Source organism: Monodelphis domestica, chromosome 2, assembly GCF_027887165.1.
Source record: "Monodelphis domestica isolate mMonDom1 chromosome 2, mMonDom1.pri, whole genome shotgun sequence".
NCBI classification, from domain to species: domain Eukaryota; kingdom Metazoa; phylum Chordata; class Mammalia; order Didelphimorphia; family Didelphidae; genus Monodelphis; species Monodelphis domestica.
The window spans coordinates 497023044-497050309 of NC_077228.1; the positions used below are offsets into that span (position 1 = coordinate 497023044).

Here is a 27266-nt window from a genome sequence, read left to right on the forward strand (position 1 = left end):
TAGTCTCTCTTTCCTTTTCCCTCCCTAAGTCTTTCCAAGTTGCAAGAGCCAGTCAAGTTAACTATTTATTGGGTTGAAAGTTTTTAGTGGTTAGCTGCCTGGTTCCCTTCTCTCCTGGGTGCAGATACATTTTTTTCTCCCTTCTATTACCCAAATGTCTGCAATCTGCCAGCTTACTTCACTCCCCACTCAAGTAAAAGCTATGCCTATCACCCTTGACCCTTTAGTAGTCTAATTACTCAGCAAGTTTGTTGGAAATTCATCTCTGTATGCCAGGCATATTATCAGGCTATTTGTTTGAACTCTTTTTATTCTTTTTTTTTTAAATCATTCTTTAAGAGGCATGAATTAAGACCTGGGTTATTTTCTGAGAAAATCAAAAGGTCAGAGAAGAACTGAGATGAGGTTAGTGAGAGACTTCTTTGGAATGTCAGAATATAATTTGGAATCATTTCACATTATCCATGTGTGGATAGAATGAATACTCTTTGAGGGCAAGAACAGCTTCATTTTTATTCTTGTATCCCTAGAACCCAGCAAGTGCCAAACAGAGTGGGTGCTTGATAAATTCTTATTGATTTGATTTACTAGCTTTCATGGGTTTTAGATAACAGCCTGTTGATTTCCTCTATCCCCCAAGATGTCTTTTCAGCACTTGCCCATTTAATTGTCTGTTTCCAGGAAATGCAGAACTATTTTAAGGTCAACTAAAGGTAAATCTGCCCAAACTAACCCAGGGTGATTTTTGAATTATGCGCTATTTGGGATTCCCTACAGCACTGCTTTCCTACTCATCAGGATAGAGAGTCAAGAACTGACTTCTTGTCATTTGGTGGAGTTGGTATGTTTTTTGTATTCCAAGCATACCTAATCAAGGTATTCATCCTTTCTGAGTATCTTTGGATGACATATGCATTTTGAGTGAATGGGCTGGAAATGGGGACCTTGTAAATGGATAAATCTGAGCATTCCATTCCCTCTCCCCTCCTACCTTCCCATTTCCCCCAGCTAAAAATCACTTGCCCTCCCCACCAGGCTAGAAACTGTTTGCAGAAGCTTCGGGAGGATATAAGTAGCAAGCTTGAGAGAGACTCAAGGGATTTTCCTCACCAACAGGAGATGCAGGTAACTAATGGGAAATGCCTCCTTGCTTACTCCTAGTAGCTAGGTTGTTAGTGGAAAAGGGGTTGTATATCTCTTAGTATTTGTGGATGATCATCTGTGAATCATGTGATGAGAGAGGAGACAAGAATGTAAACAAGCCTGCCCTTAGGTTGCTTACAGTCTCGTTAGGGAGCCAAGATAAATGAGCCTGGTTTCATTCTGCATTCTAGTACACACACATAGCTAGGTGCATCTCGTTATGCAATGTACTGATTCCTAAAACATTAGGTAAAAGTTTGTTTTTTGTAAATTGCACCATTTAAAACTTCACTCAGGAAGCTTGCTATTTAAAGAAGTCATATAATTTCTGTAAAGTGATGGATTTTTTTTCATATAGTAGAGAATCCCTTCTTAACCTATTTGTTTTCCAAATTCAAATATAAATAATGCAAGAGCATTGGTATATTTACTGAGCTATTTTAGACAGGTGTTTGCCAGATAAGTTGTTTCTTTAGAACCAGATTTCAGCGTTTGTTTTTTTTTTTAATGAGTTGGTAAGGATTGCTGTCTCCAGGTGAGAGGTCCTGCCCTCTTAATCAAAGATTGGTTGCTGTAAGAATCACTGATACTTGTATATTCCTTTAAAGTTTACAGAGTTCAGAGACTAGTTACCAAAAGAATCATTGATATTTGTATATTCCTTTAAAGTTTACAGAGGTCAGGGACTGGTTACCATAAGAGTCACTGATACTTCTTTATAACTTAAAGTTTACAGACTATCCAGCTCATGATCTCCTTGGATTCTTACAGCAACTTTGTTAGAGATTGAAACAAATAGTTGTTATTCTCCCCTTTCTAGGATGGGTCAGAAATGGAGTTCAGGCTCATGTCTCTCATAATAACCGTGTATATAATGCCTATTATGTGCTAGGCACTGTATTAAATACTTTACAATGAAATCATTTGATCCTTGAAACAACTAGGAATTAGATGCTATTATTATCCCCATTTGACTAATGAGGAAACAGAGAGGGAAACTTAAGTGACTTGCCTAAGGTCACACAGCTAGTAAGTGTCAGAGAGCAATGCCTCTGTCCACCACACCACACTCTCAGCTATTGGAACATCTTGGGTCCTGCATCCATTTAACCCCCCTTGGGAGCCAACTCCAGCAGTGTGGTCTAGTCACCAGGGAAGCTGAACCAGTTAAAATCATGAAATTTCAGAGCCTGAAAGGAACCTTAGAGAGTCTCCCTAGTCCAACATCCGCCTTTTGTAGAGGAGAAAACAAAACGGAAGTCTAGAGAAGGGGAGTGACTTAGCTAAGGTTTTATAGCCGGACAGTTCACTTGCCTTTCAGCCTAGTGCTTCCAACAAATCTCATCTACACCCATGAATGGGTGCCATGGAACAGAGAGATCATCAAAACCATCCCCAAAGAGCAGATGATGCTCAAAGAATTCTTGTTTAGGGTGGACATTACATATATGTGTCTTACACATATGTACAGACAGACTGTGAAACATATGTGCAGATATAATATGTATCACATACAATACAGATGATCGAATATATATGCAGACATAATACAGATCATACACGATACAGAAATATGTACCATACAATGCAGAGTTGTAGACTATATATGCGAACACATATAATATATATCATCTGATCTAGATTATTGGCTACATATTCAAACATATATGTATTATGTATGATACAGATTGTAGACTCTGTACACATATGCAATATGCCTTTTACAATATATATTGAAGGATATATATTCAGACACATGTATCATACAATTCAGATTGTAGGCCATATAGGCAAATATAATATGTATTATACTATACATAGGATAAGAGTATAGAATATATAAGCACACACACATAGTACATACAATCCTGATTATAGACTATATATATGCAGACATGTACACATGTAAAGCATGTGTTTGATTTATAGCTATATATCTATATAATATACAGATTATAGAACGTTAGCTCCTCAAGGGCAGGGACTATGACAGTTTTTCTAGCACATGCTTAATGCTGGTTTGTGGTTTGATTAAATCCATAATGCACATCCAATCCAAAGAAGAAAATGTATGTGTGTATGTGCTGTGTATATGTTCTAACATAAATGGAACATGTTGTGCTGATTACATTTTGTTTAGAGCACATGCTTAGCTATTGAGGGGCAGCATGTAGTCAGGTGCTTTGCAGGGAGGGAGGAAGAACCTAGCCTGAGTCTGAAACTTGACAACAGAGAATTCACCAACAGATCACTTTCAGAGCTTTTAACTTGTAAACTAAGTCCCCTGCCCCTTGTTCAGAAGCTCCCAAAATTGTACAAAGGAGATGCCAAGCGGTGGGTTAGAAGGCGATAAATGCCTCTTTACACCTTTCCCTTCTCTTGGTGTGTGCCAGATTTTCTTGAGATTTCAGGGGCCCAGGAAAATCTTGAGTGTCGGCTATGGGCAGATGCTTGCATTCTATGAGTTTGAGGGATTGAGGCCAATTCATAGTTTCCAAGCTGGGAAGGTTTTTGCTGCTTGTTTTTCTAACCTACCAGTAAGCAATTAGGTCATCCTGCTCTGTTTCCAGTTCCTCCCTCTCTCCCCCTGCTTCTAGAAAGTGTAGAAAGACATCTGAAGGCTCAGAGGGAGGGCTATGATGTTTCTGAGAAAGCTGGGCCTTGTTGAAGACTGTGCCAGCCTGCTGATTTCCCTTTTTTCCTTTGGACAGGTGCTATTGGAAAAGCCAAATGGCTTCAGGCAGACTTCCACTGCCCTGTACAAGACCCCCTCTGAGACCTTGGTAGGTAACAACAAAGAGAAGCTCCCTCATGAACCCAGACACTACTTCTTTCCTTGCTGGTGCCATGGGCACGTAGAAAGCTTGGAGAGCTTTCCTTTGTAGAGTTTTAAAGATATTCTCTTCTGACTGGGTCACTCCTGGAAGCAGCACTTGGTAGAGGCTGGGGGAATGAGCCAGATGCCCTGTTGATGTCCAGTTTGAAGATGCTGTGAGTCTTTTCACCCCCTTTCAATAGGCGGGAAAGGCCTACTGTGGGCCAGTCTAAACAGATTTTACAAATCTTATCTGATTTGATTTGATCCTCTACCCTGGGGGAGGGGGGCAAGTACTTTTATTATTCCCATTTAAAGTAGAAGAAAATGAGGCAAACAGAGGTTAAGTTTCTTGCTCTGGATCACACAACTAGTAAATGTCTGAGGCTGGATTTGAACTTGGGTCTTTTGGACTCTATACCCAGTACTCAGGCCACAATGCCTCCAGTTGGGCTTTTTGGAATCTCTTTCTTCATCTCCTTCCCCCACCTTCTCCTCATCTCTGCATTCGACAGCCAAGTTGGGGTAACCAGTTATAATGATACCTTTTATTATTTATCTAGCCCCTTTCTTCTCCAAAGCTCAAAGCTCTGCCAGATGTTATCTCACTTATCTTTGTGGCAGCCCTTTGAGGCAGGGAGGGGCTAGTGTTCCTTCTCTCTGTTTTGTAGATGGGGAAACTGAGGCTCAGAGAGCCTTGACTCTGAGGATCAAAGACTAGAGCCTTTTTCTTCTTCCAACTGAGTGTTTGAGAAGGTAGACCCAACTTCATAGTCCCACAGAGGCTCAGGATAGAGACCCTGGCAGTGGGACAGCATAGTTTGGGTTCATGATCTTATGTGCCAGCTCAGCTCTAACCATCAACCCACGACTGGGTGTGGTTAAGCTCAAGCTAGGCATTAACCCTTGATGGGGGAGTGGGAAGAAGGGGGAACCTCTCCTGCTTCATATATGGGCACCAGCACTTTTCAACTAACTAGCTGTTGGTAGGGGATGAAAAAGGTTTAGAAGATAGTGCTCTAGGGATATTCTAGTCTAACAGGAGAACTGTGGTCCGTGCCCTAAGGAAACTTCTAGTAATTGCAAAGAGAGAACATCCTCAACCTTGATGAGGGAGTCATTTTGTCCCTGCCCTCAAGGAAAGAGCAGTTTGATTGGTTTGGGGAGTGGTGGTGGTAGTAGAGGTGGGGTAGAACAAGACCTATGTGTGAATATTATAATAACTTTTATTTTGAAAAATAAATGGCATCTAGGTAGCATAGTGGATAGAGCCACCAGGCCTGGAGTTGGGAGGACCTGGGTTCAAATATGGCCTCAGATATTTCTTAGCTATGTGACTTTGGGCAAGTCACTTAACTCTTAACTTAACTTAACTTAACTGTCCAGTCCTTGTTCATTTTAGAAGTGATACTACAACAGAAGGTAAGGGTTATTTAAAAAAGAAAGGTCCATGTATTTTGAATTTTTAAAAATATTTTTTAACATTCATTTAAAAATTTTTTGAATTCCAACTCTTCTCTTCAGCTCCTCCCCTCTCCATTGAGAAAGGGTATACAGTACTCATTATATAGGTGAAGTCATCCAAAACATATTTCCATTTTAGCCAAGAACATAATTATAACTTTTCTAGAATGGCTGAAAGTTTGCCAAGTACTTTATATATATTATTTCATTTGAGTTTCACACAGTCCATGTAAGGTGGGAAGGAAGGTATTGCTGTCAACAGACATTATCTTCATTTTCCTTGAAACTGAGCTTTAGGAATTTCAGTGACTTACTCATACAGCTAGTAAATGGTCAAAGGCAAGATCTGAACCCAGGACTTCCTAATTCCAGGTCCAGCTCTCATCCCTATGCTGTCCTCATGAAAAAGATGTTTCATAAGAAATACTTTGGTAGGGACAGTTTTACTGTGTCAAGTTTGCATCTATATGCTGAGGATACCTGGGATGAAAGGGAAACCTGGAGGTGGATTAAGTTCATTTGAGGCTTGAAAGGGAGTTGGGCTTTTGTATGTATAGTTGATGTCTCCAGCCAGTCCTTTTATTGGGGTGGATTTCCTTTGTAGGGCAGGCTGGCCAGTGGGTCTTTGTTTCCCTGAGTGTCCTCACACAATTGTGTTAACTTTTGGGCCTCCCTTGCCCTAACCTCAGTGCTCGGTTCCAGGCACAAAATTATCAAAATCAAGATCCTGAGAGTTTGAAGGAAACCGTCCAAGACCTGCTGGCTAGATTGCAGGAGGCGGAGAGACGGCATCAATCTGACAAGGTACTTTTTGAGGTGAGAATTCCACAGCTGCCCACCCCACCATCTTACTGGTCTCATTTCCCATGACTTCCCTTTGTCTATTCTCTAGTCAGATTGCCTTGCTCCTTGTTCCCCCTGAATACATCCTTCTCTCCACCTCCTCCAGGAGTTTGCACAGCTGGTCCTGGCCTAGGTCTGGAATGCACTCACTCCTTCCTCATCTCAATGATCGTTGAGTCCCCAAATCATGGAATGATTGCATTCAGAACATGACTAAGGTGCCACGTCCTCCTATGTGAGAATTTTCATGATTCCCTTCGGCTGTGTTATCATTTTTTTCCTGATGAAATTGTCTTATATATATTTTCTGTATAAATATTATGTGTACCCCCCCCCCCCCAGAAGAATGTAAACTTCTTGAAGGCAGGGTCTGATTTGTGCTCCCTGTGTATTTAGCGGAGTACTTTGAGTAAATCATTGAGATTGATGGGTAGAGGATGTTGTTGAGTAGTTTCAGTTGTGTCTGATTCCTCATGACCTTTAATGGGTTTTTTCTGACACAGATACTGAGTAGTTTGCCATTTCTTTCTTTAGTGGATTAGACAAAAAGAGATTTAGTGACAGGATCGCATAGCTAGTGAGTGTCTGAGGCTAGATTTGAATGAAAGTCTTCTGGATGTCGAGCCCAGTTCTTATCCATGGAGCCACTTATCAGCCTCCAGACAGATAGATGGATGGAACATTTCTAATGTGCTTACTATGTGCCAGGCAGTGTGCTAAGTACTGAGGATAGAGCCAGACAAATAGAGTTGGGGGACTCCATTTCAGGATCTGAGGGCGTATCTGAAAGTGATGGGTCACTTGTTACTCTGTGACATGGCTTCCACAATATCTGCCAGACCCTTCTCTTGCCTCATGCCTGTGTATTGAAAAATCAAGGGAATGGTGTGAGGTGTCTCTGCCCCATCCTGGGGTTTTTTCTCTTTTAGGTATGGATGGTCCTATCTGGTCTTTGTTTCTCCAAGAACCTTGGTTTCAATTTGGTAGTCATTCATTGAGCCTGTGTTCTTTCGAAGAGGAGGGAGCAATGATGAGGGATCATCCCAAACACTGGGTCATTTCTCTTTGATACAGGCATACATTATACTTTTTAGCTGACTTTTCTTTCCAAACACATTTGACTTAGACTAATATCAAAATTAGTTTGCAGTCCCTATGTACAAAGTAGCTTGGTATTGGGCCTGAGCTGCAGATAAGATGGCCAGACTCCATTTTCCCAGGTCTGAGGACTAGGTTTTTAGGTCTAGGCCTCTTGCTGACCTCCAAAGAAACACTTAAAGCCAGCCAATAAGACCATCTATCATCTGGGTCCCCTGACAACTAGGCTCTGTCCTCTCCTGAAGAGATAAACCAGTACCACCCAAGGATCTAAAAATTGAGCCATGGGGGTCCTCATTGAATTGAATGAATGAAAAAATATTTACTTAATAGACATTTACCGGATGGTATAGTTGATTGAGAGATGGATTTGGAGTCAAACAGAACTGAATTCAAATCTTGCCTCAGACACTTACTAGCTGTGTGACTCTAGGTAAGTAATTTATCTCTCTCAGCCTCAGTTTCCTCATCTATAAAATGGGGATAATAAAGTACCTATTTCCCAGGATTACTATGAGATACACTTTGGTCCTGAATATTGCCAACATGGTGAGTAGGGCCATAAGAAAGAAGGCTGACATGTTCCTTCCAGGAACAGTAACAGAGGTGATTTGAGCATGGTTACAGCATAGTGGCAGGACAGAAGGTAAGAGCCTGGCAAGGCTGTTGAGAAGATGGCCAGAAAATGAGGGACAGGGACCTCAGACATTTTTTACCTGTGTGACCCTGGGAAAGTCACTTAAACCCCCTTTGCCTAGCCCTTACCATTCTTCTGCCTTTAAACCAATGCACTGATTCTAAGACAAGAGATAAGGGTTTAAAAAAGGAAAGTGGGTAACAACAGAGTAGGCACTGCCCATTCCTGCTCATGTGGTATTTGGTATTGTCCTCCATGGTGAACCTCATGCTTATTGGATTCTGCTTTGACAGAAATTCCAGTTTTTATGAAGGATAAGGGAACTTTTAAGGAGTTGATTTTTCTCGGTCTTCTTGTCCCTGAAATGATTTTTTTCTGGAATGACCAAAGATGAATATAAAGTTTCATTTGTGACTTCATTCTAAATATAGAGATTTTTAAAAATCCAGATTTTGCACATATACTATCTTTTAAAAGCATTTTTAATTAAAAACCCCCAAGTGACTTGCTCAGGGTCATACAGCTAGGAGGTGAGTGAGCCATATTTGAACCCAGGTCCTCCCATCTCTAGACCTGGCTCTCAATCCACTGAGCCACCCAGCTGCCCCTGCTTACACTATCTTAAAATGGAAAAGACCACCCAGAGGGATAGAGTTAGATCATCTCTAGGGTCTCTTCTATCTCCAATAGTCTCCTGCTACATTCTAAGGGTGGAGAAGGGATGGAGCCTTGGGCTCAAAAATTTGCTGTCTAATTCCAAGCAGATTGTGTATGAAGGATGACGTTGGTCATTAACTAACTAGCTCCTCTGAGCCTAACACAGGAAGAAGAGGAGGCTGAGGCTGGAGGATTTCTTTCCCCAGGAGGGACTGTTAAGCCCTGCCTGCCACCGCTGACCAGGAGAAGTTGTAGAATACGCAGCAACTCCGTTAGTCAGCAGCTGGCTGTTTCTTTTGCAGACTCAGTGTTGACAGAATAACTCAGTCCCAAGGCGCTATTTATACACCAACAATAGAATGTTTTCTTTCAGTGACATTTTCAGTGATAGGAATGGATCGTGAGTCCCCTTTGTGACTAATGGCAGCTACCAGGGTTGAGAGTGGAGTCCTTGGAATGAGGATTTCTTTTCTTCATGTGGGAAGCCACCAGGCCTCCACTGGGATTAGATCTCTAACCTTAACTTTGTCAGCACCATTCAGTTCAATTCTGCAAGCATGGATTAAACCCCTACTGTGTACCAGGCACTGTGCTAGGTCATGGGGATTCAAAGACAAAAACCAAAAGAATCCTTGCCCTCGAAAAGCTCATATTTCCACTAGAGGTGTACAAGAGGTACACATATAAATAAATACTAAATAGTTTGCCAGGGATATGAGAAGAACACCAGCACCAGGGTAGAGTCAGCTTTAAGTGGCAGAGTTTATGGAACTCTGGACTTTGAATCAAGAAAACCAGAGTCTGAACCCTGACTCAGTAAACATTTATTAAGCATTGCTATATGTCATTTTCTATTCAAAGTGCTGAGGATTCGAAGAAAGGCAAAACAATTAAGAGAGCCATATGGCCATGGGTAAATATAAGCTCTTTCAGCTTCAGTTTCTTCATCTGTAAAATGGGGATAATAATAACACCCCATTTTATAGATTTTATAGATGATAGTGGTAGAAATAGTGGTAGTGGTAGTAAGTAATCTTAATAGCAGTGGTGATGGTGGTGGTGGTGGTGGTGGAGTGTAGCCTTAGTACTAGTAATAGTAGTAGTAGTGGTATCAGGAAAGGCTTTGCATTAGAAGGTAGCACCTGAACTGAGACTTTTAAGAGCCTGAGGATTCCAATAGGTAGAGATGAGGAGGGAGAGCAGACCAGGCGTGAGGGATAGCTGTGTACAAAAGCCCAAAGGCAGGGATTGGAGTAGCCCATAATGAGGACTAGCACAAAAGGCTATTTAGCTGGAACACAGTCCATGGAAGACAGTAATATTAAATAAGGTTGGTAAGAGGGTCTGCATGACTGAGAAAGCCAGGCCAGGTTTGTTTTCCCTCCAGAAATAAGAAGACAAGAGAATCCTGTTTGGATGTCACGGTCACTTGAGGGTTGTCTCACTCGTCCTCATTTGAATGATCCTCCTGACCTTTTCCTGACAAATAGACTTGCTTGGTTTATGTTTGTGGTTCAGAGAAGGAGTGGGAAAGGCATGAATTGCTGGATGCAAGGTTCTGGGTCACCAGGAAAATCCAATGGCATTCATTCACCATTGATGCTGGAGATCTGTATTAGCCTTCCTTAAAATCCACACCAGGGTGGAATCAGCTCAAATGGCCCAGTTTACCGAATTCTGGACTTTTGAGTCAAGAACCCCAGAGTTTGAATCCTGCCTCATTCATCTACAAACAGGCAAGATAACAGGGCAAAAAGAAATTGCCTGGATATTAAGCCATTCTTTTCCCTCCCTGAACCTGACCTAGGGAGGAGCTCGGCCTGCCTGTATTTCTACTTTCCCTACTTCTGGCCAGGTCCTTCAGCGGCCAAATGGTTCCTTCCTTGTACCCAGCCCAGCCTGGGTCATTTTATTTATTTTTATTTTATTCTGCTTTATCAATACTTTTTTTCTGGGTTATGCATGTATTATCATGCAAACATATTAGACTGGATCATTTTAAACAGAATCATGGTGGAGTGGAAGGAACTAGGAAGCAAGATATCCAGTTTCTAAGCCTGACTGCTGCCTATCAGTGGTCTTACTTAAGACAGGCCACTTCGTATTCTTGGACTTCAATTTTCTTATCTTTAAAGTGGATGTGTGGGGTTAAAATAAATGAGTTTTCCAGTCCTACTCCACTCTGAAATACTGGTTTTCCTTTTACTTTAAAAAGAAATATGTGGCACTTAGGTGACTCAATGGATAGAGAAGGCCTGGAGTCAGGAGGACCTGGGTTCAAAGTTGACCTTCAGATACTTCCTATCTGTGTGACCCTGGACAAGTCACTTATCCCAGTTGTTTAGCCCTTACCACTCTTCTGCCTTGGAATCAATACTTGTTTCAATTCTAAGATAGAAGTTAAGGGTTTAAAGACGAAGAAAAGAAAGAGAAAAAAGGAAAGAAAGAAATAACTTTCCATATTGTTTCCCTACCCACTCGTCCAATACAAAGGAAATTCTTCTGGTATAATAATTTCAGTTTTTCCATGTGCTGTTTTAGACATTGGAAAAGAACCAGAAAAATACTGTATAAATTATGCATGGATTAGGAATGGTACTAGGAGGAGTGGAAGGGGCAGCAAAGACGAGAAAACAATTTGCTGAAAGCTGTTCATGTAGGTAGTGAGTCTCAGAGGTGGTTCCAGGTCTATTCACTAAACTTGTCTCTCTCATGAAAAAAATACATTTTGAAAGAAACTCCTCACTCAGTAGGTATAGTCCAACCTGGTGCCAAGCATGCATGTAAATCCATTCAGGACCCTGGGGCACTGAGGCCACCACTGAAGGTGGATTAGGCTCATTGGGGTTTGTTGGGAGTAATGCTTGGTGTTCCAGGACAAGTTCTCTTGTAGGTGTGGATTCCCTTTATATGAGACACCTGGAGGATCCTGGCCTGAGTTATCTACCTTTGAATCAGAAAGGGAGCTCTTTATTTTGTTTACCCCGGGAGCAAGTCCACCAATGTGAGCATTTGTGGTCTTTTTAGAGCCCCCAGTGTGTTTGTATAGCTGAACATAGGTCTTGGCTAATTAATTAGCAAGGCTACTATCTCTATATTTTATCTTTTTCTTTGTTTAAACCTTCTGTCTTAAAGTCAACACTGTATATTGGTTCCAAGGCAGAAGAGCGGTAAGGGCTAGGCAATTGGGGTTAAGTGACTTACTTGCCCTAGGTCACACAGCTAAGAAGTATCTGAGGCCATATTTGAACCCAGGACCTCCCGTCGCCAGCCCTGGCTCTCCTACCTCACTGCCCCCTTAGACTTAGTCTTAATGTGTTAGGTATTGTGGAGGTGCTCGGGAGATGGTATGCCTTGGGGAGGAGAATCCTAGAATTTGCACTTAGGGACCCTGAGAAAACGTGAGCTTCTCCAGCACAAGAATGATTTCATTTTTGTCTTTGTATCTAATCCCAGTGCCTAGAACAGTGTCTGGCATACAAAGGCACATAATAAATGCTTGTTGATTGGTTGAGCTCAGCTGTAGAGTCTGCTGGGATTATCTTGAAATGGGTAGAAAAAAAGACTATTGCCTGTCCTCCTTCCAACAACTGCCATGCAATTCCTCATTTCGGGATTCGCTTTTTCTGAAGAGTCTTATCCCAGCTTGTCAATAACTCCAGTCCATCCCCAACATGTTATCTTTGACACAGGGTAGGACCTCTATTATTGGGTCTTAGCCATCTCTTTCTCATCTCTTTCCTTCTTTCTCCTCTCACTGTAAGTAACCTAGTTCAGGTCCTTATCTCCTATTGCAACCACCTCTCCGTTGGTCTCGTTTCCATCCTCTTGCTCTCTTTTCTGTCCATCTTCCACACTAGAGGAACATCTCTGAAAGACATGTGTGACGAGGTTAGGTGTCTAACCTAATGAGGTTAATGTGTCTCTTGCTAGGTGTCTTCTGCTAACATTTCAAATAAAATACAAACTCCTCAACGTGGCGGCTAAACTTCTGCCTTAATCTGGCTCCCACCTACCTCTCGAGACACATTCCACTCCACACACACACACACCCCACTCTTCCTTCTCCTCTGTCCCTGCCAGCTATTAGTACTCTCTCCTTTCTGAAATTATATTTGTTTCTGACCATGATATATCTCCCTAATCTCCCTAATAAAATGTAAGGTGTCTTCTGAGCCTCTAGAATTTAGGACTGTGATTTGGACAAAAGTAGGCATTTAATACATAATTTGATTTGAATGGATGTTTACAGCCATCCTCTGCAGATTGTACGTGAGCTGGAGTTTTCCCAGTTATCGAGTGACCATTCCGTATTTTAGGCCACACTTAACCGGTACCAGAGAGAAGCTGAGAAGAGTAATTCTGCCCTTCAGAAAGCTGAGAACAACTTGGAGCAGAGAGATGCGGAAATTCTAGAGCTCCAGAGGTGCATGTTGGGGATGGAGAAGGTGACTATTGATTGACTTCTTTTGGATTTCAGACCTTCTAGTCTAGGAGGCATCTCAAAATGTGACTCTGATCCTTCCTTTGCCTTAGAGGACATCTGTTACCCTGTCCACCCAAGAGAGAGCTACTTTCTTTTTTTTTTTGTTTAAAACCCTTATCTTCTGTTTTAGAATCAATACTAAGTATTGGTTCCAAGGCAGAAGAGTGGTAAAGGCTAGGCAATGGAGGTTAAGTGACTTGCCCAGGGCCACACAGCTAGGAAGTATCTGAGGTCAGATTTGAACTCAGAACCTCCTGTCCTCCAGGCTTGGCTTTTTATCCACTGAGCCACCTAGCCTCCCCTAACTACCTTTTTTTGAAGGTCTCCAGAGATGGAGATGCAACAGCCTCCCTTGGTAGATCCTTCCTTGTTTCTTTTCACATGAGAAGGTCAGGAAGTTCTTTCTCATTTCTCATCTTAGTGTCTCCCCTTTTGCTGAGGAAATCTCGTTATATCCGGCCTGTATAATATCTCCCTCATGGGCTTGGAGACTGTACTTAAATTGGCATTTGATGCTTGGGGAATGGTAGCCAACGTTGGCAGCTGAATATGTGCTGGATTTGTTAGGGCTGGGCTTTCCCGGAGGGCAGGAGGGTGAGGCCGGGAGGTTGCTGAGCCCCGTCACCAGGGAGGGTGGGAAGGGTTGTTGATTTCACCATTATGTACCCCATGAAACTAGCTAGGCCTGCTTGCTGCTCTCTGGCAGCTGGCCCAGAGCCCAGGACCAATAGGGAGGCAGCTGCCTTCCCGTCACCCCAACTTTGCCTCCCTCTGGCCCTGCCTAGGAACAACAGAGCTTACTGGAGAAGGTCAGGGAAGGGAAGAAGGCCCTGGAAGAGCTTCGGACCCAGAACACCGACGGCCTGGCACAACAGGAAAAGTAAGGGTTGTCGCTTGCTCACTGCAGTTGGGGCCAGGGGTGTTCCCCAGGAGCAGATGGGGTGGAAGCTGCTGCCCAGGTCCCGCCTTCCCGCCTGACTCACCCGCATGCTTCTCCTGGGTGTGGCCCATCCCTAGGGAAAGGCCCCTGCACCCAGGAGCTCCCCCAGCCTCACCACAAAGCCTTGGGCTTTCAGAGTCCTGGCAGAGAGAGCTCAGCCCTGATTAACCCCCCTGTGCGCCCTCCTACACAGAGAACAGTCTAATACCTGACAGGTGCGTGAGACGGGGTGCAGAATGACACGTCCATCCACAAAACAGCGGGGGCGAGAAGGGCTCTGGAATTTGGTTATGACCAGACCCTGCCCTCAAAGAGTGTCCAGGGTAGGCGGTCTAAGGGGGGAGCGAGCTCGCGGCAGACTGGGGGAGTCTAAAGCAAGAAAGGACAGACGGGATGCCAGGAATAGTCCAGTTCAGGCCGCTTCCAGCCGCCGCGGCGGACAGGGGGCGGATTCTGAGAAGGGGGAGGAAAGGCAGGTCCCCAGGCCGCCAAGCCTGAACCTTAGTTTGGCAAATCCATTGAAGGATTCTGATGAATGAAGGGAGATGGCCAGATCTTTGCAAATGGAAAAGTTTGGCTGCAGAATAAAGGACGACGTGGAGGGTAAATGCGAGTGGAAACAGAAAGACCTGTTTATGAAACTCCCTGTCATGGGAAGGGTTCCAGCAGAGATGATTAGATGGGTGACCCGAGGCAGTGCAGCCTAGTGGGAAAGGGGAGTCTTTATTTCCGTCCTGGCTCTGGAGCTCAGTGGCTGGGCTCTCTTGGGCAAATTACTTGAACCCTGGGAATACAAAGACCAAAACCACCCCTGGAGATGTACAGTAGCAGGAGGTGAGGGTTAGTATGGGGTCAGCTTTGCACAGCTAAATAAAATATGTATAGAGTCATTTCAGAAAGAAGAGGGAAAAAAGAAAAGAGAGGAAATGATCAATTAAGAGGATTAGGAAAGACTTCATATCACAGTAGGATCTGAGCCCAGCCTTGAAAGAAGCTAGAAAAGGTATCTTGAAGAGATGCAAAAGAAGAGATTTCAGCAGTGATTGAGAAGGTTAACTTATTTTTTTCAAACCCTTCCTTACCTTCTGTCTGAGAATTGATACTTAGTATTGGCTCCAAGACAGAAGAGTGGTAAGGGTTATTAGGCCATGGGGTTAAGGGACCTGCCCAGGGTCACACTGCTAGGAAGTGTCTGAGGCCACATTTGAACCCAGGACCTCCCGTCTCTAGGCCTGGCTCTCTATCCACTGAGCTACATAGCCACCCTGGAAAGCAAATTTATTTATTTATTTTTCTCTTTTGCATTCTTTATTTATTTACCACTTACATATAATAACAAATTTTCACACAAGTTTTCCTCAGTTATATAATCAAATTTATCTCCTCCCTCCCTCCCTCCCTCTCTCCCTGTCTCCCTTCCTTTCCCCCTCCCCATGCTGGCAGGCGATTTGATCTGGATTATACATGTATTATCAAGTAAAACCTTTTTCCATATTGCTCATTTTTATAAGTGAGTAATCTTATAAAACCCAAACCCCCCATACATAAATCCAAATAAACAGCTGAAAAATCATATGCTTTCATTTGCATTCTGGCTTCTGAAGGTAAATTTAGATGACCTCCACAATCCCATCTACTTTCCTAATGGATGAGGGAAACCTATGCCAGTGAAACATAGAGTAGTGCCAAACTAAGCCACCCCAGGCCCTAGGACACTGAGGAATTTCTGGCCTCTGTGCCATAGGACGTAAACAGCAACAGAAATATAATCTCAGATGATGAATCACTCCAGTTTATTGTTGTTATGTTGAGTATAATCTAAACTATAAAGCCTCAGTCTTTGAGTCTAGATTTTTCTGGAGGCCTTTAGCCTGATCCTCCGTTAGCTCTAAGATCTTACATTTAGGTCAGCCATGGAAAATCTAAAACATTTTATTTTTAGACTTTAGTTTTTTTTGTCTTGCTTCCCTGACCTGGTCTCTTTCCAGAGTAGGTCAGAAACTAAAAAGAGCAACTAAGTTATTTTGGGTTTTTCCCTTTCCTTTTCTTCCTATATTGGAGACTTGAATTAATAGCAGCAGAAGAGAAAGAATGCCTGTGTGAATCTATGTGGGGTTATTTGGTTATTAGGGATCTCAGGGAAAGGAAGGAAGGAAGGAAAGAAAAAGAAAGAAAAGGCATTGAAGGAAGAGAAAGAAAGAAAGGAAGGAGGGGGACAGCAGGGTGGTTCAGTGAATAGAGCTTGAGGCCTAGAGTCAGGAGGACCTGGGTTCAAATCTGGTCTCGAACACTTTCTACCTGTGTGACCCTGGGCAAGTCATTTTAATCACTTTTACCTAGCTCTTGCTCCTTCTGTCTTAAGAGTTGCTACTAGGTCAGAAAGTAAGGGTTTAAAGAAAAAAAAAAACAAGAAAAAGAATGGGAGGAAGGGAAAGAGAGAAAGGAAATTCTTTCTCTATACATCATTGTATTTTCCTATGCTTCTCAGTATTCATCATATGCATTGTTTCTTACAAAAACAATATTCCATCATGCCCATGAACCATGATTTGTTTAGTCATTTCCAATTGATGGGTATCTTCTTTGTTTCTAATTCTTTGCTGTCACAAAAATTGCCACTATAAATATTTTTGTATTTATGGAGATTTTCTTCTTAAGCTCTCTTTGGGATAAAAGCCCAGTAATAGAATCTCTTGAGTCAAAAGGAATAGACATTTTAGTCACTTTTAATTGCATAATTCCAAATTGCTTTTCCAAAATGGTTGTACTGATTCATAGCTCCACCAGGAGTGAACCAGAGAGCTTATTTTTCCACCACCCCTCTGACATTGACTTTTGCCATCTTTTCTTGCCTTTGCCAGTTTGCAGAGTTTGAAGTGAAACTTGAGCTGTTTTGATTTACTTTTTTTTTATTAGTGAGTTGGAGCATTCTTTTATTTAGTTATGAATACTTCTTGGTTTTTTCTTTTAAGAATGCCCTTTGACCACTGTTGGGGAATGGCTGTTGGTTGTTGTTGTTGTTGTTGTTGTTGTTGTGTGTGTGTGTGCGCTGTTTATCTTAGTGCTAAATCCTCAGAGAAACATGCAAAAAAATTTTCCCACTCAACACATTCCCCTTCTTAATCTATGTGCATTAATTTTGTCTGTGATGAAGTTTTTTGGTTTCATGTAGTCAAGATCATCTATTTTATCTTTTGTAATTGACTCTGACCCTTGTTTGGTTTAGAATATATCTCTTATTTATAGCTGTGAGAGGTAGATGATGCAATAATAGCTGTCTAATCAGTCTTTCCTCTTATCTTTTCTTTCTCCAAACTATCCTTTGCTCAGTTACAAAAGGGATTTTCCTAAAGTGAGTCTGCCGGTGTCTTAAACACACATAATCCGTAAGTTCCAGTGGCCCTCTACTTCCTCCAAGATCCAACATAAAGTCCCCTTGATGACATTTTAAAGCCTTTCCTAACCTGGCCCCTTCCTACCTGCCAATTCTTATGCTTTACTCTCCCTTCACACACTATAATCCTAGTACAGCAACCCACTTGCTATTCCTTACACACAACACTTCCATCTCCTATCCCTATGCCTTTGCCCTGGCTATCCCTCATACTGGCATGGCCTCCCTCCTCATCTCTCATTTTTCCTGGCTTCATTCAGGTCTCAGCTTGACTCCCTTTTCTTCATCTGCAGGAAGTCTTTTCTGGTTTCCCCAGCTACTAGTATCTTGTTTTTTAGATTGTCTTCCATCTGTGGGACAAGGATTGCATTTTAACTTTCTCTGTATCCTGTAATAGATGATAATCTGAGGGTGTATATATTGATACTACATTAGATAACTAATGGATCAAGGTTTTCCTACCCTCCTCCCTCAATGCCTCCCGTTCCTCCCTCTTCAGAAGCCTGTCAGCTTCCTTTCCCTCTTTTCTTTTGTGAGCTATGAGATTTCAGAGGAAATACTCTTTTCTCAAGTAAGGGTTTATTTGGGAAGACAGGTCAAGGATAGAGGATAAGGCAAGAGGGTAGGATTTTCCTATTCTCTATAGAGAGTGTTGGTTTGGAGGATATTGAGGGAAATGGCAATCAGTCACAATTGTGAAACAGAGCCACTCAGAGAGATATGAGAACAATTGTCTTTCTTCTTCTTCCTCCTTCAAATCAGGCAGCCAGCAAAAACCAAAAGCCTTTCAGCTTCAGCCAGCACCATCAGACAGAAGCCAGAAGCCAGAAGCCAAAAAAGCCAAAAGCCTCCTTCAGCCCAGTCCAGCCGTTGACTTGGCTCTAAACGGCTTTTCCCGGTCACATTCCAAATGGAATCTTCATGTGACTGACAGATGCTTCATCCTCAGCTTTCTGTCCCTTGCATTCATTTTCTTATAATTTCTCTCTTCCACAATCCCCAGTACTTGATCCACCTGGTTGTTTTCAGTTGTTTCAGTTGTGTCTGACTATCAGTGGCCTCATTTGGGATATTCTTGGCAAGGATACTGCAGTGATTTGCCATTTCTTTCTCTAGTTCATTTGACAGATGAGGAAACTGAAGCGAACAGGGTTAAGTGACTTGCCCAGTGTCACACAGCTAGTAAGTGTCTGAGGGTAGATTTGAATTCATGAAGGGGAGTCTTACTGACTCCAGGCCCAGCGCTTTATCCACTGTGCCACCTGGCTGTCACCTAATTTGGGTTCATAGCAAAAGCTTAATCAGTGCTTGTTGATTGACCAACATGCATTAAAACTTCAAAAATGTTTACTTTCATCCTTGTCTCTCCCTTGTGACAATCTGGAGCTTCTTTGAGTTTAACTAGGCTGATCTTCCCACCATGGGACTCATTAAACCTTGTGCTTCTGAACCCCAGGTTCTCTTCTATACCATAATAAAGAAGAGCAGTAAAGACTCTAGTGGAAGCTTATAAAGGGGCCTCTGTACATATGTGTACCATTTTACATAATCTATATATAATGGATTGTGTGGTGGCTAAAGTAGAACTGGGTTCAAGTTCTGTATTTGTTTTATTCTAGATAGTCCTGGGCAATCCTGGGTAAATCACCTCAGCCTTTCAGGATTTGAACTCAGATCTTCCTGCTTCCAAGCCCAAGACTCTTATCTACTGCACTACTTAGCTGCCTATATTCATAAAACCATTTCTATTACAGACAACGTAGCTTATATAAAACATATATATATGAATATAAAATAAGCATATTTATCAAGCAGGCTCCCGTCATACTTTACTCCTTCCTCAGCCATTTTTTCTGCCTCATTCCTTCCCCACTCTAATTCTGGAACCATAATCAAATCAACTCTTCTCTTGTTCCTAGAAGGGTTGTGTCATCCTACTTCTCCAGGGCACTGACCATTCTAGTAACTTTCTGGGCCAAAGTGACCCCTCCCTGGCCATCTCTCCTCAAAGTATAGTCTCACATGTAAGCTCCTTGAGGGTAGGAACTATCTGTTCTTTGGTATTTGTAACCCTAGTGTTTAACTCATAAGTGCCTAATAATTGCTTTTAAAATACCTATTAACATAAAATTAAACCATTAAAAAAATTAGCCATATAGGAGGCAGCTAGATGGTTCAGTGGATTGAGACCCAGGCTTAGAGACAGGAGGTGTCTTAGACTCAAATCTAGCCTCAAATGCTTCCTAGCTGCATGTGACCCTGGGTGAGTCATTTAGCCCCATTGCCTAACTCTCATGACTCTTCTGCTTTGGAACCTATAACACAGTATTGATTCTAAGATGGAAGATAAGGATTAAAAAACCCAAAACAATTAGCTGTAGAAAATGCTGATTTTTCAAATAAAAGAAATTAAAAGAGAAAACAGAATTAAGGTAGAAATATATAAGTTTTAGAACTTATTTTGTTTTTAGGATAGAATCCTATATTTCTAGGCTTTAGGATTTACCTAAATGCATTTACCATGTAACAGAAGCTTCCACTATGCTCTCTACTTGGGTTTCCTAATACAGTTGAACTCCCCTATCTTGTAAAACAATAAATGGAGTCACCAACAATTGTGTTTGTGAAGCATAGAAAGATAGCAGCAGGCTTGAGCCCCCTGGAACATTCTGCTCAAGTTGCCTAACCTTCTGGGGACATTTGATTCTGTCTGCTCTGAAGATGTAATGGGATACAGTAGAATAACTGCTGGCCTGGAAGTTAGAAGCCTTAGATCTAGAGGTCTTGACTGAGCCACTCATTAGCCCCATGACTATTAATAAGTCCTTTCACATTAGACCTCACTTTCCTCATCTAAAATAAGAAGAGGAAGGAGCTAGATCCTCTGAGATGGGGAGGTAGTTGCTAGTCTTTCAAGCAATCATATAATGGAGCCACATTAACTATTGGGCGAGAGATCCTCCAGGAAGAGTTAGAGAAAGTAGTGGCATTGAGGTGGTTATTTGTTGATCAGAAAACAACAGTAGGCCTGTTGCCTTCATGGGGTGTTTATCCCATATATCTAAGACTTAACAGAGAGCCTTCCAAGATTTAGGGAAATAGATGATTCAAAAGCTATCAATAAAGTTGATTTTAAAAAATTCATTTTAGTCAATTAAAAAAGAAAGAAAAAAGATGACTTCTACCCATTCTTGTGATTCATTGGGTCACAACATGATACTTACAGAAGGAACTTAAAAAAATACCACCAAGATTATGAATGTTCAGTTCAAGAAACTGAAGACCACTGGGGCCTAGGTTGTATTTTCTTTGCTTGTATTTTCTTTTTCTTGAGGGCAAGGGATATAGAAGATGATAACTGATTTAGGGCTTTGAAGAGCTGATTAAGAAGATGTCAGAGAATGAGATCGAGTATTTTGGGAGTGCAGGTCCAATATATAGGGATGACAGACTCCTGGTCAGGAATGGAGGTACCTAATAAAAACTGACAAGAATGTAATTTACAAATCTAATCAAAAAGTCTTTAAAATAAGTATAGGCAATGAGGAAACTGCTTGTATATAGCTACCAATTTCAATTCCAAAGAAAATATGTAGTTACAGTGAATGAAGAATAGCAGTAAAGACCCTCAGAAGCTTATAGGAGAAAATGTCCCCCAAAGGAGCCATGAACTCATATGTTAATACAGAAATGGCCAGCATTTTACGCATCAAGAGGAAGGATTTGTAGAAGGAGGCATTTTTGACCTCAGAGGTATTTTTGAGATTTGGTGTGTTGAAACTCATGTCTTGAATATGATTTTGGATGAGTATACCTTATACAAAAGAAAGAGGAAGGAGAAAAAGAAGGGGAGAGGCATGGTGAGGAAGGTTAATAATAATAATAAGAAGAAGAATGCCTAATGTTTATATAGTGCTTTAAGGGTTGCTTTACATATATTAACTCCTTTGATCTTCAAAACAACCCTGTGAGGTAATACTATTATTATCTCCATTTTACAAATGAGGAAATTTGTCTGAAAGTTTAAGTGATTTGCCCAGACCTTCTAGTGAATGACTAAGGCAGAATTTGAACACCAGTCTCTTGACATCAAATTGAGATCTTTATCCACTATGCCATCCATATTCTTTTGGGAAATTCTCTGTATTAAGAATTTAAAATGGGGCAGTGGAGAGAGAGCCAGGCCTAGAGGCAGAAGGTCCTGGATTGGATTCTATACTCAGATACTTCCTAGCGGGGTGACCCTGGGCAAGTCACTTAGCCCCCATTGCCTAACCCTTACCATTCTTTCACCTTGGAACCAATACACAATATTGATTCTAAGACAGAAAGGCCAGAGAGTTTCAAAAAATAAAAATGATACTATATACTCATGTGAGGAAATCCAGAATATGGGAATGGGGAAAGTGGCCAGGGAAGGAGAGTGAAGAACATGTGAAAAAAAAATAAGGAAGATACAGGCTATTTTGTTAATTAAGAAACAATCTTAAACATTAGTGCCTACTAAGTACTAGGCACTGTGCTCAGCACCGAGGAAACAGACAACAACAACAAAAAAGGAAAAGCTATTCTCTGACTTCAAGGAACTTAAAATGTAATGGGGAAGCCCATTACATGCAAGTTATACATGTATACAGAATAACAAGAAAAAGTAGAAAGAAGGTACTAGAATTAAGAGAGGTTGGGAAAGGTTCTCTGTAAAAACGTGATTTTAATTGGGATTTAAAGGGAGCCAGAGAGTTCATATAGTTGGACTAGAGAAGAGGGAGCATTTGAGACATTTGGGATAGCCAGAGAAAATGTCTGGACCCAAGAGATTGATGCAGAGCATCTTGTTCATGGAATAACCAAAAGGGCAGTGTCACTGGATGGAAGAGTTCTTGTCAAGGAGTAAAATATAAAAAGAATGGAAAGTCAGGAGGGGAATAGGTTATAACGGGATTTGATGGTCAAAAAGGACTTTTTGTGATAGGGTGCCACTAGAATTTATTTAGTAGGGGACTTGCCTTCCCAGACCTGTGTTTTAGGGAAAGGGAAATCACTTTGGTGGTTGAATGGAGGATGGGTCAACATGGGGAAAGACTTAAAGCAGAATGACTCACCAGGATGCTACTGCAGTAGTCTTGGGCATGAGGTGAGGAGCACTTGCATTAAGAGTGGTGGCACTGGCAAAATAGAGAATGGAGCATATTTGAGAGATGTTATGGAGGTGGAATCAATAGATCTTGACTACAGATTGGATATGGAGAGTGAGAGATGGGAATCCAGGATGACTGACTCCTAGATTGTGAGCCTAAGGGCCTGGGAGAATAGTGTTGCCCTGCACATAAATCATGTCTGGGTGGAAAGATGAATTCTGTTTTGAACATATCTATTGGACATATCCAGTTCAAGATTTCTGAAAAGCAGTTGGAGATGAGAGATTGGAGGTCAGCCGAGAGTTTGGGACAGGATAAATAGATTTGAGAATCATTGGTATAGAGATGGTAATTTTTAAATCCATAGGAGCTGATAGAGATCACCAAGGGAAGCAGTAGAGAGGGAGAAGAAGACCCAGGACAGAACCTGAGGGATACTTGTAGTTAGAGAGCATCCTTCGGAAGGGGACCTAACAAAAGAGCCTGAGAGATAGCCAAATAGATAGTGGGAGAATCAGGAGAGATTAGTAACCTGAAATCCTAGAGAGAAGAGAGTGTCAAGGGAAAGAAGGGAATCAGCTGCACAGACAGGTCAAAGAGAACGAGGTTTGAGAAAAGGCCATTGGATTTGGCAACGAAAGAGATCATCCGTAACTTTCTTAGAGAGGGTGGAATGATAGGAAGCTGAATTATAATAAGGGATTAAGAAGAGAATGAGAGGAAAGAAAGTAGATATCTTTTGCAGTTGGCCTTTTCAAGGAATTTGGCTTCAGGGGGCTGAAGAGATAGAGGATAGTAAAGGAATTAGAAGGATCCAGGGATGATTTTTTCAGTCTGAGCCAGACTTGAGAAGGTTTCTAAGCAGTAGGCAAGGAGCCAGTAGGGAAGGAGAGATTGAAAACAAATGATAGTGGGTGGTGGTTCAGCTAGGTGGCTCAATGGAATGGAGAGCCAGGCCTAGAGATGGGAGGTTTTGGGTTCAAATCTGGACTCAGACACTTCCTACCTATGTGACCCTGGGCGAGTCACTTAACTCCAATTGCTTCACCTTCATTGCTCTTCTCAATACTTAGTATTAATTCTAAGATGGAAGGGGAAGGGTTAAAAAAAATAAAAATGATAGAGTAGGGATAACAGAGGGGCAATTTGTTGAGGGAGACAGAATGGAACACAATCACTTGAATAGTTGGTGTTTGGGGGGGGGGGGGTTAGCCTTGGTTAGGGACAAGGCCACATCATCATGTGAAATGGATGAAGGAGGGAAGAATGGCAGAAGGCACCAGAGTGATGGGAGATGAGAAAGAGAGAACTTGTGGCAAAGACATCAATTTTTTCTGTAAAATGTGAGTCAAGGTTCTCATCTGAGAATAAGGGAGAGGAAGGCATGAACAGTTTGAGTTGGGGTGAGGTTTGGAAGAGCCACTGTGGGGAGTGGGATAGTGAGTTAATAAGGGAAGTATAGGAAGATTGCTGAGCAGCAGTGAGGGCCTAATTTGAGGTTATATAAAACAAATTTGTAGTGGAACCAATCAGAAAAGTTGTCATTTTCTCCACCTTCTTTCAGCAGCTCATAGGAGAGAAGAATAGTGGGAATCATACAAAGCTGGGACTTAGCTGGGTATAAATAGTATAACTTTGCCACCAAAGTATACTACAGATCACTTGGACAGAAGGGAGAACTAGAGAAGGAATTTAGAAAATAGACCATACATCTGACATATGGGTGTGATACAAAAGTGATAAGGAATTTCAGTTTTCCAGACATCTGCCAGAGCATTCTCTATGCCAAAGCAGAATAACTAACTGATAACTTCTTTTGTCTTAAAGATAATTTCACCCTTTAAAAGGTACAGGAACCAGTAAGGAGAAATTCTGGGCTGCATTTGATTCTTGCCAACTTAGAGAAACTAGTTGATGGGATGGAAATTAGAAAATGACCATTTGTGATCAGGAAATAAAGGAAAAGTTAGGTATCATCTGATATACTGTAAAGCCTAGATTCCAAAGGTTCAAAGAAGGAATTCTTTTTTAAACACTTAAGTTCTGTCAGTATCAATTCTAAGACAGAAGAGAGGTAAGGGCTAGGCAAAGGGGGTTAAATGACTTGCCCCAGAGTCAAACAGCTAGAGGCCAGATTTGAGCTCAGGTCCTTCTGACTCCAGGACTAGTGTTCTATCCACTGTGCTTCCTAGCTGCCCCCAGAGAAGGAGTTCTTGACCTAGGATCTGTAAGTTTTTTTTAATTGATAACCATATTTCAATATAATTTATATCCTTTGTAATCCTATGTATTTTATTTTACGCATTTAAAAACATTAGTTTTGGAAGGAGTCCATAGATTTCATCAGACTCTGAATAGGTCCATGATACAAAAAAAAAAAAAGATTATGAACTCCTACTTCACAAAAAGGATAGGTATCCATTGGATTAACATTCTATAGAAGTCAGCCCAGGAAAGATGGGAGATGCTCAAGGATGGAATTCTGAAGACACAAAGGGAAACAATTTCAGTGAGGAGGAAAAAGTTTTCTGAAGAAATTAATGTGATTGTATAGGAAAACCACCAGCCAATTTAGGTTTTTAAAAGATACAATAAAACAATACATATATGTGTGTGTGTCTATATGTGTGTGTGTGTGTGTGTGTGTGTGTGTGTGTGTGTGTATACATATAAAACATTCTCTTTTCTATCTATCTACAAATGACAGGGAATGGACATAACATCATTGTGTGACCCTACAAATCTATTTTCAGGAATACTTCATTTAAAATTCAGACAGCTAAAGCTCTGTTAGATGATGAGTTTCCTAGGAACCTGGACTGTTATTGTTTGTATTACTAGCACTTTGCACAGTCTAGGCACTTTGTAACTTCCTATTTGTGCATTCAATGGGATGAAGGTAGCTAGGGAAGTTAGACAATAACAAAAGTTTGGGCTTTTGAGGTTGTTGTTTTTAAAATTCTATTGGGGAAAAGAATCAGAGAGAAGGACTGGTGCTTGGAGTGGATGGGACAGTGATAACAGAGCAAAAATAGAAGATAAAACTGCCTGCCCTTTATTTTTGCTTTCTTGACCAAAGACAGAACTTTTGCTTTCTTCACTAACGACAGAACACAAATAACCAATAGGCAGTCAATGCCCAAGATAAGGAAGAGAGTATTTTCTTGCTTCAGTGATGATAATTAATTCAGTTAATTAAATCTGACCCAATTGAACCATCCTTGGGTACTCAAAGAATGGGTGGGAGTGGCTGCCAGTGCCAGTGGTATTTGAAAGACTCTAGAGCTATGGGACTGAAGTAGGGAAACTTTCCCAGTTCTCACAAAGAAAAGAATAGATTTTGCAAACAGTAGTTCAGTGAGCTTAACTGCAATTACTGAGACCCATTTTAGAATGGGTCATGAAAGAAATAATTGGTAGACATCTAAAAAGAAATGGCATGGCTCCATGAAGGACTGGTCATGTCAGACTGGCATTTCCTTTTTTTTCTACAGGATTATAAAACTAGCAGATCAGGAGAATGCCATATGTGATGTTTACCTAGATTTTCAGCAAAACATTTGATAAAGTATCTCATGCTAGTCCTGTGAAAAAGAATGAGCAGTATAGACTAAAGGAGAGCACATTTAGAAGGATTCATCACAGGTTTGATGACTGCATGCATAGTAGTCATTAATAGTTCAGTGTCATGCTGGCTGGGAATCTCCAGGGGCCTTAGGGATTGGTCCTTGGCCCTGTGTCATTCAAGATGTTTATCAGTGATAAGGATAAAAGCCTAGGCAGCATTCTCATAAAATTTACAGGTGATACAAAACCAGGAGAAACATGGTGCATGACAGTCAGAATCCAAAAAGGTCTTGACAAGGTAGAGCATTGGATTGAATCTTGTAAGATGAAATTCAATAGGGCCAAATATGTAAAGTCTTACATTTGGGCTCAAAAGTTTTCTTCACAAGTAAATGATAAAGGCATGATTAGGCAAAAGTTTGTTTGAAAAACATCTGGGTATGCATTAAAAGGCAGAGCTGATATCCAGAGATAATCCTAATATTTCCTCTGTCCTGCTGGGTCAGACTTCCTCTATATTCAGTTCTGGGTTCCATACTTTAAGGACATGAGTGTTTTGAGGAAGGCAATCAGGATGGTGAAGGGCTTAAAGTCATGTGAGGATAGATTGAAGGAACTAGAGATTTTTAGCCTGTATAAGAGGAGGCTCTGGGAGATAAGATTTAAGTATTTGAAGGTCCTCCATGGGGGTAGCTCTGGGAACATAGGATCATAGACTTCAAGCTGGAAGATACATTAAAGCCACTTAGTCTAACCTCTTTTATACACAAGGAAACTCGGGCTCAGGTTTATTTCATATTTCTCTGTGTTATGTACTCTACTTTATAGTCTAACTATACTACATTTTGTTCCTCAGATTCAGCATTCCACATCCCACTATTATGCTTTTGCATGGATCATCCTTCTTGTTTGTAACTCCTCTCTTCCATATTTTATGATCCCTAATCTCCTTCAGGGAGCCATCCTTTCCTTGATCCCCTATTTGTAAATGTTTTCTTCCCTCTTCAAATTATCTTGCATTTCCTTATTGGTGTTGTGTAGTAAAATATAAACTTAAAAAAAAATTTCCATGGTTACAAGATTC

General features: G+C 41.3%; 1 protein-coding gene across 6 annotated transcripts in view; it reads left to right on the top strand.

The window, feature by feature from the left end:
* The window catches only part of TUFT1 (tuftelin 1), a 46051-nt gene that overhangs the window by 13141 nt on the left and 5644 nt on the right, over nt 1-27266 (top strand). For 2 of the 6 annotated variants that reach the window (XR_463411.3, XM_007485433.3), the window contains exons 4-8: nt 1036-1125; nt 3855-3926; nt 6125-6238; nt 12977-13105; nt 13929-14023. Coding sequence is in view for 5 of the 6 variants with exons in the window: in XM_007485433.3 (XP_007485495.1) it covers nt 1036-1125; nt 3855-3926; nt 6125-6238; nt 12977-13105; nt 13929-14023 (500 nt within the window). In the remaining variant the exon portion in view is untranslated. The remainder of the gene's footprint in view (nt 1-1035; nt 1126-3854; nt 3927-6124; nt 6239-12976; nt 13106-13928; nt 14024-27266) is intronic. The other 4 variants (XM_007485434.3, XM_007485436.3, XM_007485435.3 and 1 more) reach the window with 4 other exon arrangements.